Source organism: Tupaia chinensis, unplaced genomic scaffold, assembly GCF_000334495.1.
Source record: "Tupaia chinensis unplaced genomic scaffold, TupChi_1.0 Scaffold000070_1, whole genome shotgun sequence".
In the NCBI taxonomy this organism is placed as follows: Eukaryota; Metazoa; Chordata; class Mammalia; order Scandentia; family Tupaiidae; genus Tupaia; species Tupaia belangeri.
In genome coordinates, this window is record NW_006159530.1 from 968,629 (window position 1) to 984,064 (window position 15,436).

General features: G+C 46.0%; 1 protein-coding gene across 4 annotated transcripts in view; it reads left to right on the forward strand.

Annotated features, from left to right (window-relative positions):
• CUNH1orf226 (chromosome unknown C1orf226 homolog) overlaps positions 1-15,436 on the forward strand; it is a 112,804-nt gene that overhangs the window by 8,985 nt on the left and 88,383 nt on the right. Inside the window, exons 2-3 of one of the 4 annotated variants that reach the window (XM_027767489.1) lie at positions 3,474-3,503; positions 11,674-11,732. In XM_027767489.1, coding sequence (XP_027623290.1) covers positions 3,474-3,503; positions 11,674-11,732 — 89 coding nt within the window. Of the gene's footprint in view, positions 1-3,473; positions 3,504-6,379; positions 6,577-11,658; positions 11,733-15,436 lie in introns of those variants that run through there. The other 3 variants (XM_006142236.3, XM_027767500.1, XM_027767504.1) reach the window with 3 other exon arrangements.

Here is a 15,436-nt window from a genome sequence, read left to right on the forward strand (position 1 = left end):
TCCATTTCCTACAAGCTTTTTGAAGTCTCCTCATGTTGCCGTGCGTGTACTGATCTGTTCAGGTTCCTTTGGATCAAAGCGACTCTAAAGGAAATGCCTAATTAATTAACTTCTGACCTGTGCTGTGTCACAGGGGCAGCACATTGGAAGGAAGCTATTTTTCTGCCCAAACAGTAGTGTTTGTTACTATGGAAACATGGAACTCGATCTGGTTAGGTCAGAAAAAAGGCACTCGGAGTTACAGAACCAGACTTTAGGAGAAAGGACTTAAGAAATGATTTGGTCTGGAGCTAGCAGGTGGTATAGTGATTAAGCTCTTAGACTCCCACATAGATGATCATTGTTTGAGTCTTGTACCTGATGGTTTGAAAATCATGCCAGGTGCATGTGCATGCATGCCCAAAATTCTAGGAGGAGAATGGGGGAGAAGGTATTGTGGCATGGTCATCCCCTTTGGGGAGTGATTTTCACTTTTCCTCTCACTGTCTCTGTCTCTCTCTCTGGTGAGCATACACACCTGATGGCAAAAACCTTAATTATTTTTTTAATTAAAAAAAAAAAGGAGCTGGTCTGATCCCCTGGTTGATTAGACACAGCAACAGAGAAGACTGGCCGGGGTCACCAGCGCCAGGGTGTGAATCTAAGCCCCAAACTCCATTCAGTCTTCTTTCCACCAGGCTGTGGTTGTTGGTTTCCTTATTTTCTGCAAATCTTAAATCAGGCATATCAGAAACACACACCGTGCAAAGGTGTATCAGCACCCAGTACAGCATTCCTGTGCCTGTGGGTTGTACTTGGAGATAGAAGATAGCTTCATTTTCAGTCTACCCCCATACTATCTAGAAGCATGAAGAACTCGTCAAGCTGACTTTAGGTAGGCTTTGTGAGCTCTTTCATTTTTTTTATAACTTTTTTTTTAAAAAAGGAAGTCACTGTTGCCATCATGCACATGAACAATGACAAAACTTGCAGACTCTGTGATGCACGTACGGATAATTTCCAGGAGAAACAGGAAATAAATGTCAGCACACATTCCTCCTCTACCGTTGGGTTCCTCAGGAAGGGCTTCAGAGACGGCATGTCCGTTTGCAGGTCTCAGGAGGAAGGACCACTGTGATCATTTTTTCTGACTTGCATTTACTTTTTTTTTTTTTTTTGCTATAGGGCACATGTGCTCACCAAAAAGACAGAGAGACATAAACTGAGAAATCACCCTCTGGGGGGAGGGCCATACCGCAGTCCCTTCTCCTCCATTCTCCTCTTGGGATCTTGGGCACGCACACACACACACCTGGTGTGAGTTTAAGCCACTGGGTCTGGGACTTGAACCATGGTCGACTACATGGGAGCCCAGTGACATAGCCACTACGCCATCTGCTGGTCCCCTGACTCCATTTACTCTACTGGCCCTGTTCCAGGCAGGCTGACCTCTAAGCCAGTTCCCATACTGCTGTGAGTCTCCACGGAGGACTTGACATTTGCACTCAACAGATAAAAGAAAGAGCAGGTGCACTAGCCAGGATCTGCTGGCCCCATTCGGTGGTCAGACTTGCTCCCCCTCCTCTGTTGAAAGCAGAGAGCTTCCTGGCAGCGCGGAGTGAGAGAGTTTGATTTCATTGCTTGGAGTAGCAAGGAATAGGGTAGGAGTAGAAGAGATGGGTTTTATTTATCACTGGACTAGATGCCTTAAAGGAAAATAAGTTTACTTCTCTGAGCTTTGATGCCGTATTTAAGGTGATAGTCTGTTTGAATAGCCTAAAAGAAAGTGTATACTAGTTCTTTCCTTAAGAGATGATCCATAGCCTAGTGATTCAAAGAGTCAGATCTCACAGGACTGTCTGGTTTGATCCAACCCCAGCAGCTTAAAAAACACGCTGGGTACATGTGTGTGCTGGCTCCAGCCCCATGAGATGGGGAAGTGAAGGGGCAGGGATAGCGGCATGACCACGCACCTCCTCTCTCTCTCTTTCTCTGTTTCTTCCTTGTGAGAGCACACACCCTCTGGCAATTAAAAAAAAGTTCTTTCCTTAAGTGGAGGAAAGGACTCTTCCCCCGTATAAACCAAGAAACTTCTGAGAATCAAAATGGGATCAGACAAAGATGACTTTTCTACATTTTTCCTCTCTCGCCTTCTCATGCTCCGTGTGTCTGCATCTTCTGAGAAGCAGATGCCAAGACAATATTAAATGGCTGTGGGAGGAGACAGAGAGGCATCTGGGAAAGGCGGAGGGCATAGCTGTCCGACTCTAGGGCCAATCTCCCTGCCAGTGCAGGAGGGAGCGAGGGAGCGAGGGAGGCTGCATGGAAGGTTCTTAGGCTGCAGCATGCTTGAGGATCATTTGGCCAGGCCATCGGGGCTCTGCAGTCTAGACCTTCTGTTGAGATTCCTGGCAGTCCAGGCTTGGGCCTGCCTTAGTATACCAGTACTCCTGGTGGTTGGCTGGGGACAGCCATGGAGGCTGGAGGAGTGGACAGGTGTGACAATGGATCTCAGAGTGCAGCAGCTGGACCCTGGTTAGTCAGACTCTCTATGATTGGAGGTCTGGAGGGAACATTCTCATGACCACACCTTCCTTTCTGACTCCCGAAACATTTGACTAGCTAATGAGTAAGGAGTTTATAAAGAAAGAGAAGAGAGAATCAGGGAGGGAGAGGCAAAGGACGAAATAGTTCTGAGGCCTCCTAAGAGGCTCAGGCGTGCCATGGGAGTGCTTGGCAGGCACCAGGGCACCTGGATAAGAGAACAGAGTTGTGTATGTCCAGATAGGTGGCCCTAGGACATCAGTCCACTCCACCAGACACTCTCTCCCAAGCCAGGTTTTTTTTTTTTTTTTTTCTCATTCTTTTACATTTCTGGAGCTAGTGGAGAAGTAGATCTTTGTGTCCTCTGGATACTTACCACACTGGCCTTGCTGCTGCTTCTGCTGCTAGTGCCTGTGCTGCCAGTGGGGCCCTGGTGCAGCCTGGGCTGAGCTGGGAGGAGACTGAAGGCCAGCCCTGTCAGACTGTACTCTCCCAGACTGGGCTGTTTGCAGTAAATAAGGCCGTAAAGGGCACCCTGTCTCCAGAAGGCACTGAGAGCTGCTAATACCTTTAGAGGTGTGTGTCCCTTTCTCCTCTCCTCCTCTCTTCCCACCTTCCGTCTTTCCACTTCCATCTGGACTGGGAATGTCTTTATTTCCTGGCATGTCATGGAGACTATAGCTGATTCAGGACAGTGAGTAGCAAAATTGAAATTTTCCTCATACAGCTATCAAGACTCCAAGTCCTTATTTTTCACACACTTAAAAAAAAAAAATCAAGACTGAAAAATGACTTCAAGTATAACTCAGAGCTATGAGCGTTTTCTGAAGACAGTTAAACTGAGTTTGGCTGCTGTAGTTACTGTTCGATGATACATCTTTCTTACGTGATGAAGCCAACTTTGATTTATAATCCTCTAAGGCTGAGTCATTCCTTTTCTTTTTTCAAAGGTTTATTCGGCTGTTTCTTCCGAGAGACAGGCAAGTATCCCCAACACGGTCTTGTTGCTGCAGTCCACATCCAGCCTTACCCAGCCAGGATCACAGGCTTGCAGCCCCTGGAACATTCAGGGAGGTCTCAGTACACAAACCCAGAACCTTCCCGTATGGGTCAGCCTCACAGGGAGTCGCATTACTGCTGCATCATTGTCTGGGCCCCTGTTCATTAGTTTTTCTTTCTATTTTCCTTCTCTCTAAATTTAAAAAGTTTTTTTTCTTTTTCCTTTTCTTTAGAAGCATATGTTCACATAGAAAAGTAAGCAAGGGATGACTTACATGTATTGTTTACTTTTTTTTCTGTACAAAACTGGCAAAATAGAAGGGATAAGAGAAATAATTTCAGACCAAGTGAGTAGAAGAATCAAATACTACATGTTCTCACCGATGTGTGGAAGTAGAAAAATTATCCAGTAGAAGTAGGGAGAACTGCCATGTGACCACTAGAGTTTGGGAAGGAGAGCGGGGTAGGGAAGAGAAGAAGGATATTGATTAATGGAAACAAGATTGCGGATAAATAAGAAGAACAATTTCTAGCAATTTAACATAGAGTAGAATGAATATAGTTAGCAATTTATCACATGTCTCAGAGTAACTAAAAAAGAGGATTTTGAATATTCGCAACACGAAGTAGTGACGAATGGTTGAAAAAATCACCACGATCCACTCCCGGCCATGAGTCAGCCTTGAATCATGGGCAGGCATGTTCTCAGCAAACTCAGGGAGGTCTTTGGACTTGAACCAGGAACCTTCTCATGTGACTCAGCTCGAAGTTACCACTGCACTACTTTCAAGCACCTGCTGATGTTCATGTTATTAAATTAATCCCTGGGAGCCTGGCCTTCCTCTCCTCCTATTCAGGTATGCTAGAGAAAGAAAACGCTGTTCTGAGTTATTTTGCTTCATTATTCCTTCCTTCTAATGGATGCATTAGTTAGAATTTTTAGGACTGCAAAGAAGAGTCTTGCAGGGTTACCAGCCTTTGACAAGGTTAGTAACTGGGAGGAGATGGAGCTGGCACTGATGCATCCTCTTCCTTAGCTTCACAGCCAGTGTGAGTGGAAAGATATGGGCAGGCCACCTGATGCATCTGCCATTGTTGGGGGCTCAACCTAAACTCAGTCTAGAATTTGATGCTCTCCTGAAAAATCTTTGGTAGGGTAGAACTAGGTCGTTTTATTTATTTATTTCCTCCAAGAGTAAGAGAGACTGAGATAAAGAGACAGAGACGGTACCCCCCACAGAGTCTTGATGATGCAGGCTGTCTCCAGGCTCAGCCAACCTTGGATCATGGGCATGCCCTTGGTGTACTTAAGGAGGTCTCCAGAGTTGAACTTGGAACCCTCGCATGTGGGTGGCCTCATACAATGTCATATTTTACTGTTCAGCCACTGTCTGACCCCCAAAGTGGGTCCTTTGATTCTAGAGCTCGGTGACTGGATGTTTTTTGCCAGCTCCTCTTGTACTTGCCTACCTCACGCTGCTGTTCCTGAGCCCTATCCACCATGGCTGGGAAGTGAGGTCGTCTTTGTCAGATGCACACAGCATAAACCAAGTCGTCTATGCCTCAGGAAGGGCAGTGAGTGTGGCAGTGTCTTGGAGCTTCATGGCCTCTTTGGTGCAGTGAGATATTACTCCTCTACTAACTTTGCGAGTCCCAGCAGAGCAGCCAGGACGCGCAGGTGTATGCAGTATGTGGAAGATCCTCTGGTTGGGGATTCCATTTTAACCTTTCGTGTACAACAGTGACACCCACCCTCGCCTTGCATGTGAATCACCTGAAATGTTTGTTAAATCTTCAGACTAGCGGGCCTCACCCTACATCCACTCTTCATGTCTTCAAAGATGAGGAGTGCCGGTAACTATGGTTTTTCAAAAACTTACGGATGTTCTTCAATTTATAATGCAATTACACCCTGATAAAGCCAGCATTTACTACACCTCCACACTCCTGAACACCGTAGCCCAGCCTAGCCTACCTTCAAGATGCTCACTGTTGGGGAAAATGACATAACACAAAACCTATCTTATTCTACAGTGTTGAGTACCTCATTTAACTTGTCAGGTACGATATGGAGAGTGCGAGCAGAATGGCCGTGTGGGTATTTGCAGTATGCTTTCTGAACGCATGCCACTCTTGCGCCATCTCAAAGTCGGTATATGGTGAACTCGACTGTTTTAAGTTGGGGGATTGTCTGTGTATGTTTACTTCTATGCAAGGGGTCTTCAGAAAGCTCATGACAAATGCATATTATGACAAAGCTGCATGGGTTTTCATTGTTTTTGCACCAAAATAGACTTGTACTTTCATTCCATTCTTCTACAAACTTTCTGAAGTACCCCCACGTGTATGTGTGTATCACACACATGTGAACCAGACTTTGGCTTCTGGGAAGATGGAGTAGGAGCACTTTTCCCTACTCCCCATGCTATGTACACCTGAAACCCTGCACATGCAAAACACATGGGATTCAGAGAGGTGCGGAGAAGCCAGCCTCAGCCAGGATCCTGGGGAGGTGTGGGCTTCCTGAGAGTCCGTCTCACTCCGTGTATCCCAGATGCACAGCTGCAGAAGCCGGCAGCCCAGTGAGAGCAGACACAAAAGCCACCACAAAAGCCTGTTTTTTCTAGCCAAATGAGGAGGAAAGGGGCAGCCTAGAAAGGCTGAGAACCCATAGACAATAACTGTTCTCTTCCAGCCAAACAGAGAAACGCTGCTCTCCCTGCCCTGACCTGGCCAGCAGCGGCTGGGCAGGAGCCTGGTCTTCTAGCCTTGCCAGCTGTAATGAGGTGCCCCAAACACCCTGCTGGGTGATATCACAGAAGGCCGAGAAGGTGCCAGGACTTTCTTCCTTGCCAATGAGGATGAGTGTCCCCTGCTTTACCCCTTGCTTCAAAGTGAGGCTGTGCCAGCCAAACAACCTCCACATATGAAAGAGCCAGGAGACCAAAGAGCAAGCAGATGAGTCCAGCTCATTGGTTGAGAGTTTATTAAGAGAAATTTGTACTGAATGCTACGGCAGAGATTGAGAGACTTGAAAATGTGGCAGTGGAAAGGGTGGGTATAAATGCTAGAGACTGTAGGGGAGAGTGGATGGGAGACAGTAGGTGGTGGAAGGTGGGTGTGAGGTGCTAAGGGAGATTAAAAAAAGAAAAGACAAATATCTGGAGCTCATATTCTTTCAATAAGTGTGAATTTCTTTATATATAATTTGTATATGTTCTAGTGTACTAAGATGTTATGTACATAATGAAACATACAAAAAAGAAAGAAATGTTTGAGCTTAGAAAAAAGAGTTAGAAGCCAGCAGGTAGCATGGTGGTTAAGACACTGGACTCCCACATGGCTAACCATAGTTCGAGTCCTGGACCTGGTGGCTTGCCGTCTCACTTTCCTCTCTCTCTTTCTCGCCCTCCCCCGCCCCCCCCCCATGAGTGCATGCAGCCTATAGCAAATTAAAAATAATAATAATAATAATTAAAATTGAATAATAATTTTTTTTAAAAAAGAATTCATTAAGAGAATTTAGGACAGAAGTGAGATCTTAGACGGCCACAAGACAAGTAGTCTCCATGCCTTTCACCCTCATGGCTTATGGTCATTTAGCTAGTAAGGAAGGGAGTTCTATGCACAGGAGTAGGCGACACATGTGGGGCGGCATTGGAGGAATGTAGAGAGTGGCTTTGTGTCAATACCGTGTCTTAACTGTAATCAGGTGCTCTGCTCTGTGGATAAGAACAGATAGAGTGTTTACTACAATAGCCAAGGCTACATTTCAGCCTTGGAAATGTAGCCAAGGAGCTTGGGTCAAATGGCAATCAATATGGTGGATTAGCTTCAAGATAGAGTCACTTTGGTTCTGTCACACCTTGTTCCACATGGGGCCTCCATGTGGAGACCATGTGGACACCTAGATTCCCACGTCCACTTGGTAATGACAAGGCCATGTGGGAGACAGTATGAAGGTGCTCTTACCCCTCTGAGCCAGGGAGATATCCATGGAAGCCTAGTGGGGGGCAAGATTCCCACCCACACCTTGGGCGTCAGTAGAGACCAAGTGGAAGACTAGACTGAGCTCGCACCTGGCAGTAATAAGGAAGAATCCTTCTTCCTGTGTTTGAGCAGTCACAGGATGACAGTTAAAGCAGAAAGCTTAAATCATGCCTGGAAACATCACTGACTGAATTGAATTAAAAGCGTAGGCAGGATATATGGCCATGACTATAGAGGTGGCTTAATTTAATATTTATGTTATGAAAAATTTGCCCCAAGATCAAACCACATTTTAAACAAATGATTATATCTTGCCCCCCCCCCTTTTTTTGGAGAAGTTTTTGCCATAGGGCGTGTGCACTCGCCAGACAGAGAGAGACAGAGAGACAGAAAGCAAGAAATCACCCCCCAGGGGGGATGGCCATGCCGCAATCCTTTCTCCTCCATTCTCCTCTTGGGATCTTGGCCACGCCCAGTGTGAGTTTAAGCCATCGGGTCCGGGACTCAAACCACTACTCAAGTTGACTACGTGGGAATCCAACAACATAGCCATTATGCTAACTGCTGGTCTCTATACCTTGCCTTTTAAGCAACTTTGTTGGTGAACAATTGTTGTATATTTGAAAATGAAGTGTTTGGACTTTAACTCTGGGAAGTTCAGACTATCAGTTAGAAACGAGCCTCAAATGTGCCAGCCATGAGGCAGCGAAAAAATGCTATTGATCTGTCTTTACTGGGTTGAGAGTGGCATCATGGGGGACTGGCAGTTAGCGTAATGGCTATGTCTCTGGACCCCCATGTAGTTGCGGTTCAAGTCCTAGACCCGGTGGCTTAAAACTCACGCCGGGCGCATATGCGTGTGTGCCCAAGATCCAGAGAGGAGAATGGAGAAGGGATTGCGGCGTGGCCATCCCCCCTTGGAGGGGATTTCTCTCTTTCTGTCTTTCTGTCTCTCTGTCTCTCTATGTATGGTGAGCGCACGCGCCCTATAGCAAAAGCCTCTCCAAAAAAAAAAGAGAGTGGCATCATGGAGGGCGGTGGGTGGCGTGGTGGCTAAGGTGCTGGACTCCCACGTGGCGTATCACAGTTTGAGTCCCGGATCTGGAGGCTTGTATGTATACATGTATATAAGCACCCAAAATTCCTAGAGGAGAATAGAAGGGAAGGGATTGAGGTGTGGCCTCCCCCCAAGGGGTGATTTCTCACTTTACCTTTCTCTGTCTCTGGTAAGTGCATATGTCCTAAGGCAAAAATCTGAAAATTAAAAAAAAAACTTTTTTTAAAGAGTGACATTATGGCTGGAACAAAAAGGAATGTGTCTCTACCATGTTAGTCAGGATCCAGCTCAGGGTGCCAGATTGTGTGTGTGTGTGTGTGTGTGTGTGTGTTTAATGAAAAGAGGGGTGCTAGTCATTACTACTATTTTTTAAAAGTTTATGTCTTTTTTCCATGAGAAGGAGAGGCAGAGACAGAGAGGCAGCATCCCCACACGGTCTTCAAGCCACAATCTCTGGATCGTGGGCATGCACGCCTGCCTCAGGAAGGTCTTTAGACACAAATCCGAAGCCTTCCGTGGAGGTCTGCCTTGAGGAGCATTGTGTCACCACTGTGTCACTGTCTAGCCCCAAGAAACAGGTATTTTTGGCAGGGCGTCAACAGGCCACAGTCCTGCCCCACTCTCCCGGTTGGCTGGTGTTACAGGTGCACACTGCCACGTCCAGCCTGTTGGGGTTGGTCTGGGGCTCGGGCCAGGGTCTCCTATGTGGCTCCAGCCTCATGCCGTGGTGTGCCAACACAGCAGGGTTACCCAGAACCAGGTTTTGAGGAGGGATTCTGGTAAGTGTGGTGTGTGCAAAGAAAGCCAGCTATGACAGTGAAAAGTTCAGAAAACTTGTCAAATGAGGGATGTTTGTAGAACCTAGAGCTACTTGATACAAGGAACATCTAGACTTGCTGTATTTATGTATTTGAGATGGTCCCTACTTGGGAAAGAGATTGGCCTCCTTGTTCTGTGTTGTTTCAGATAGGTCATGTGTATATTAAAATTTTATGTGGTAGTCATTAACAAGTATAGGAAGGCACTTAAAAATTAGTTTTGAAGAAAATTATTATAAAAATGGGCCAGCCAGGTGGTGTGGTGGTTAAGGTGCTGGACTCCCATACGGCATACCATGGTTTGAGTCCTGGACCTGGTGACTTGAAAATCCCATTGGGCATGGGTGTATGCATGCCCCAAATCCCAGGAGGAAAATGAAGGAGAAGGAATTGCAGTGTAGCCATCCCCACTGGGGGGTAATTTCTTACTTTCCCTGTCTGTCTCTTTAGTAAACACACACACTCTATGACGAAAACCTTAAAATAATAATAATAATAATAATAATGAGGGCCAGCAGGTGGGGTGGTGGTTAAGGGACTAGACACACCCACATGGCCTACCAGGGTTCAAGTTCCTGATCTGGTGGCTTGCTGACTCACTTCCCCTCTCTCTCTCTGTCTCTGTGTCTCTCTCTAGTCAAATGAAAATAAATAAATGAATAAATGTAAGAATTATTAAAAAAAACTAATAATAATTTTAAGTTGCAGCCAAAGTTTTGCTGTGCAAAAGTGTTTAGTATTGAATACATGTAGAATCTACTGCTATGGGTTGGGTTGATATTGAATCAAAATTTGGATATTAAATGGTCCGTGAGTGTGCGTGCACGCAGGCACACATAGCCACATCAGGCATGTTGTATTTGGATAAAACTGCTGGCAAAATGCTTCTTCCTCCTATTGTCACTCTAAGGGCTTGGACAGAGTCCCCAAGTCCATGGTAGAAATTTGCCAATGTCCAGACTCCAGTGCGTTTCAAGAGTGGCCACCCTGTGCGTTATCTCTGAGAAATTGACATGCCAGAGAGCACCCACTAACTAATGTAGTGTATACGCCTCTGTCCTTTCCCCGTCTTCCGAGTCTTCCTTGCAGAGATGGGTATATTCTTCCCAGTTTCCTGGACAGCACAGTCTCTGTGCCACAGGCCATTGACGATGACATTGGATTCTCTGTCCCTGCACCTGGGACTGAGCCCAAGCAGAGATGTTTGGCTGCCCACCCCCGACACTTCCCTTCCCCACATTGGGGTGCTGCTCACCTCATCAAGCACTGTGTGGGAGTCCTCTCCCTTCCACCTCATCCCCATTCCTGTCCCCATCTAAGGTTGCTTAGGAGGTCTCCTCTGTGTTCACAGTAAGTTAGTTCACAGCCAGAATGCATATCCTCGGGTGGGGCTCTGCACATGTACCTGTGAGCTTCCCCAGCTTGTGGGGAGCCCAGTCCCCTTGAAGGAGGGAGGAGGGCATCTCCTTCTCAGTGCATTTGAGGGGATCATGCCTTTGGAAGGCTGTCTTTGCCCCCATAGAGCTAGTTCAATCCTGGGGCAAGAGAGAGAGAGAGAAAATGAGAAAGCACCTCCCAGAGGGCATGACATACTGCAGTCCCTTCTCCTCCACTCTCCTCTGGAGACTTTGGGCATGCATGCATATGTGCCCAGTGTGTTTTTCAAGCCATCAAGTCCTGGATTCGAACCACGCAGTTGGCCATGTGACCTCCAACCACCCAACCCCACACCACCTATTGGCCCTTTCTCCCATCTGTTCCTCCTGCCTCCCCCACTCCTCTGGAGTGATGTACAAGGGGACTTCAAAATGTTCGTGGGAAAAAAATGGAATTGAAGTGTAAGTTTATATTGCAAAAAAAATGAAGTATACCCATAGCCTTTTCATAATACACACTTTTGCATGAACTTTTTGAAGCCCTCTCAGGGTTCAAAAGGGATGGGGGTTTCTTTCTTTGTGTTTTTGTTGTTGTTGTTGTTGTTGTTTTCCTTCTCTAAGAGATTTTTGATGTAGAGCCTGCCTTTAGGCCTCAAGGCCTCCTTGACTCCTGCCTACCCTCTGTCCCCTGGAGAGACACTCTCCAAAAGTGCTTGGAGGAAACTGATCAGACCAGACACTTGACATTTTCCACTTGTCCTTTTGGAGCAATCAGCTGCAGGCCTCTCAGGGGACAGAAGTCAGGCCGGGAGCAGCATGTGTTTGCATAAGCATTAGTAGCTCGATCGTGGCCTGGTTCTGTAGCTGAGGACAAGCCTAACTTATTCATTTACAGCTTCTTTTATTGCAGAAAAAGGAGTGGACGTGGGATGAGAGCAAGATGCTGGTGATGCAGGACCCCATCTACAGGTAAGAGCCCAGCCCAGGCCCCCTGTCGTCTCCTGGAGCAGCTGTACTGCTGCTGGGTCCAGACAAACATACCTGGACTTCTGCCTTTCTCTTCTGATACCTGTTGTTTCTGGAGCTATAAAAAGAGAGATCTTCGGACAGTTCAAAGAAAATGCATATTATAAAAAAAGGGATCTCAATTTTTTATTTTACCAAAATAAACTAGTACTTTAATTCTAATTGTTTAAAAATTTGTTAATGCATTCCTTCCACAAGCTACAGAGACAGCGAGAGAAGATAGACAGCATTCTCTCCGGGTCTTGACACCACGATCCACCCCCAGTCTCAGCCAGCCCTGCGTCATGGGCAAGCAGGTGCCGGATGTGTTCAGGGAGGTCTCCGACGTGGACCCAGAACCTTTCCCTGGGCCTCCCTGTCAGACTGTGGTGTTTTACTGATGTGTTACCATCCGGCTCCCTTCAGTGCCATTTTTTCCCATGAACTTTTGGATGTACCCTTCTATGAGAAAGCAATCTGCCTCATCTTTAAGACTGAGAGGAGAATTATTCTGGTCATGTTGAATTACACTGAGGGAGCTATGGAGGATTTCTGCTTGGCATTTAATCCAAATCTCTCAGTTACAATTGGAAATCTTTTCAGTTTGTGCTCGTTTTGTCTTTGAAATGTAACAGAATTGCACATAATGTTAATCAGAATGAGAAAACTGGATGAGTCCATCGCCCTGTGCTCACAGTTCCCTACAGTTGTTGCTCCCACCTTTTTGCCCCTGCACGCTGAGCAGATAGGGGATTGTGCCCTCTGGGAAAAGCAGGTCGCAGATGTCGTGTGCAGTGCTCTGGTCTGAATGTCCATGCTGCTCCCCAACTGACATGTTGAAATCTCAACTGTCGAGGCGATAGTGTTAAGAGGTGGGGTAATTAGACCATGGTTGGGGGATTAACCCCCTTACAAAAGTGACCCCAGAGACCTAACCAACCCCTTCTGTCCTGTGAGGTCACAGCCAGAAGATACTATCTCTGAACCAGAAAACTAGGGCTCACCAGATACCAGATTTGCAGGTGCCTTGATCTTGAGCTTCCCACCTTTCAGAACTGTGTGAGAAAAATTTCTGCTGTTTGTAAGTCATCCAGTTTATAGGATTTTATGATAGTATACTGAACTGCTACACACCCAGAAATTGCCTCCCCAAGGAGACTGGAATGGCTCCTACAGAGACTAGGTGGCTGCTGTCCACATATGTCCCCCTGGGCCGAGACCGCGGGAGAGCTTTAACGTGGATACCCAGGGCTGTCCCGGGACCAGGGCAGGACCTGCATCTTGGTGTCTTCCTTCCGTCTCGATCTCTGCAGTCCAAGCTCCATCTTACCCCACACCTTCTGCCACTTTTTACTGGGGTAATGGTCATTCCTTTGGAAATCTGGGGACCTAGATTTAGGTTTTGACTTTGTCTCCTTTCAAATTATTGCCACACCTTTGTTGGGAAAGTGGTGAAAAGATTGAAACTGAAGTTGGCAGCAGGGTGTCCCTGCCTTCTAGTCAAAGAGTAGATGGCTGCTAAATAGACTTTGTTCTGTCGGCAGAAGTAACTGACTGCAGAAATGGTGATTAATACGCTGTATCACTAAACATGAGTTTGAGTGACTGGCCTGGGGAAGATAGCGTGCATCTCAGGGTGCTAAGATGCAGGGGTTTCTTTTAAATAGTTCTGAGAGCGGGAGAGTTGGCAGTCGGCATAAGGAGTCCTTGACATGGGCCTGGCCCGAAAAGGTGGGGCATCTGGAAGCGGAAGTTTGTAGGTTATAGGTGAGTTTGACATTCTTAGACTAGTAATGGCTTAAAGAAAAACACAAGTGTCTGTTCCTGAAGAAATCAGCAAAAGAATGTGCTTTACTCTGAGATAAGAAAGCTCACTGTATCCTGGGACAGGATGCAACATCCCATTATCAGTGGACCAAAAAACTCCGTTAATATTCGTAGGCCTCTGTTAATGTTTGTAGGCTTGACTTTCCCAGGCCCCCTGGAAACAACTTCAACTTCGGAATAGGAAAAAGAAGTCAGAACTATGTCCTCAATTCAAACAAATACACATGTGCAAAATACTCCTGGCAGGTACGGTGCTAGGAAGGCCAGCTGGTTACTGGAGCGAGTGACTCACAGGCCCTTAGTCTCAGGGAGTTTTAGTCTAGTAGAGAAATGGAAGCTGAACCAGTCACTGGGGTACAAGACCGTGTGACAAAGCGAATTTCTCCTCGGTGTTCCTGTTGTGCTTTTTCACATTTCTTTCAATAGTGGTTACAGTGTTTCACTATTACTTTCTTTAAAAAAAGTATGTTCCTCATTGCCACTTTTTGTTCATCTTGCCTCAGACTGAGGCTCTGGAGGGGGAAGGTCTGTCCCTACGCCTGTTCCTGTCTCTAGCACCAGGCCCGTGTCTGGCCCAGATGAAGCACGTAATGAATGTGCACGGGTGGATGGATAAGTGCACTGAATTAATATCTGAAAATTAACCTAAGTGTTACGGTGATTCATAGGCGGGAACAATGACTTTCTACTTGAGTGCTGAAAAAAGGCTTTGAGAAACAGATTGCTTCAGAGCTGGGCTTGAAGAATGTAACGGAACAAACCTCTGTCGTTTGCATTTCGTGAGGTTTCTTGCATTTGTTCTTACTCTGGAGCCATACACACGACAAAGTGACCTGCTAACAGGTGGTCATGAGTTTGAATTTTGCCTTTTCCTGGTTGAAGGGAAGGACTTTTTCTCATATCCCAAACAAGATACTGATTTTTTAATTTTTTAAAGTTTTTAGGACGTGTGCTTGCCAGAGAGAAACAGCGAGAAAAAGGAGGGGGAGGGGGAAATTACCCTCCACGGGCCTTTTTCCTCCATTCTCCTCTCGAGGTTTTGGGCATGCGCACACACGCACCCAGCCTGTCTCAAGCCACCAGGTTCGGGACTCAAACCGCACAGATGTCCATGTGAGATCCAGTACCTTAACCTCCATGCCACCTGCTGGTCCAATTTTGTTTATTTTTTAGCAATTTCATTGAGATATAATTGGCATATAAAAATCGAACATCTCTAAAGTGAATAATTTGCTAAGTTTTGATGCATGTATACATTTCTGAAGCCATCACCTCAGTAGAGAGGATGAGCAAACCTGTCACCCGCCCCAAATTCCCTTGCGCTCTTTTGTAATCTTTTTATTCCCATCTCTCTCTACTCCATTCTCTACCCCAGCCCCATAGCCCCAAGCTACCACTGATCTCTGTTCCATTATTATAGATGAGTTTGCTGTAGAATTTTGATGAGTTTTCTAGAATCTTGTATAAATAGAGTCATACCACCTCCTTCACTCAGGATAATGAGTTTCAAAATAATTTTTCAAAATTATTTAAAGAATTATGTTTTAATTTGTCATGGCATGGAGCAGGAGTTCATCTCTTCTTTACTGAAGAGTGTTCCATTATATGGTATGACATTATTTGCTCAGTCCTTCATGTGTTGGTGGACTTTGCCTATTTATGATGAAAGCGTCTCTGAACATTCACATACAAATCTTTGAGTGGACGTACATTTTCATTTTTCTCAGATAAATACCTAGGAATTGAATATGCAGGTGTTTGTTTTAAGAAACTGCATAAATTGCTTTCCAACGTGGTCATGCCACCAGTGGTGGGTGAGAGTTCCAAGTCTTCTTCATGTT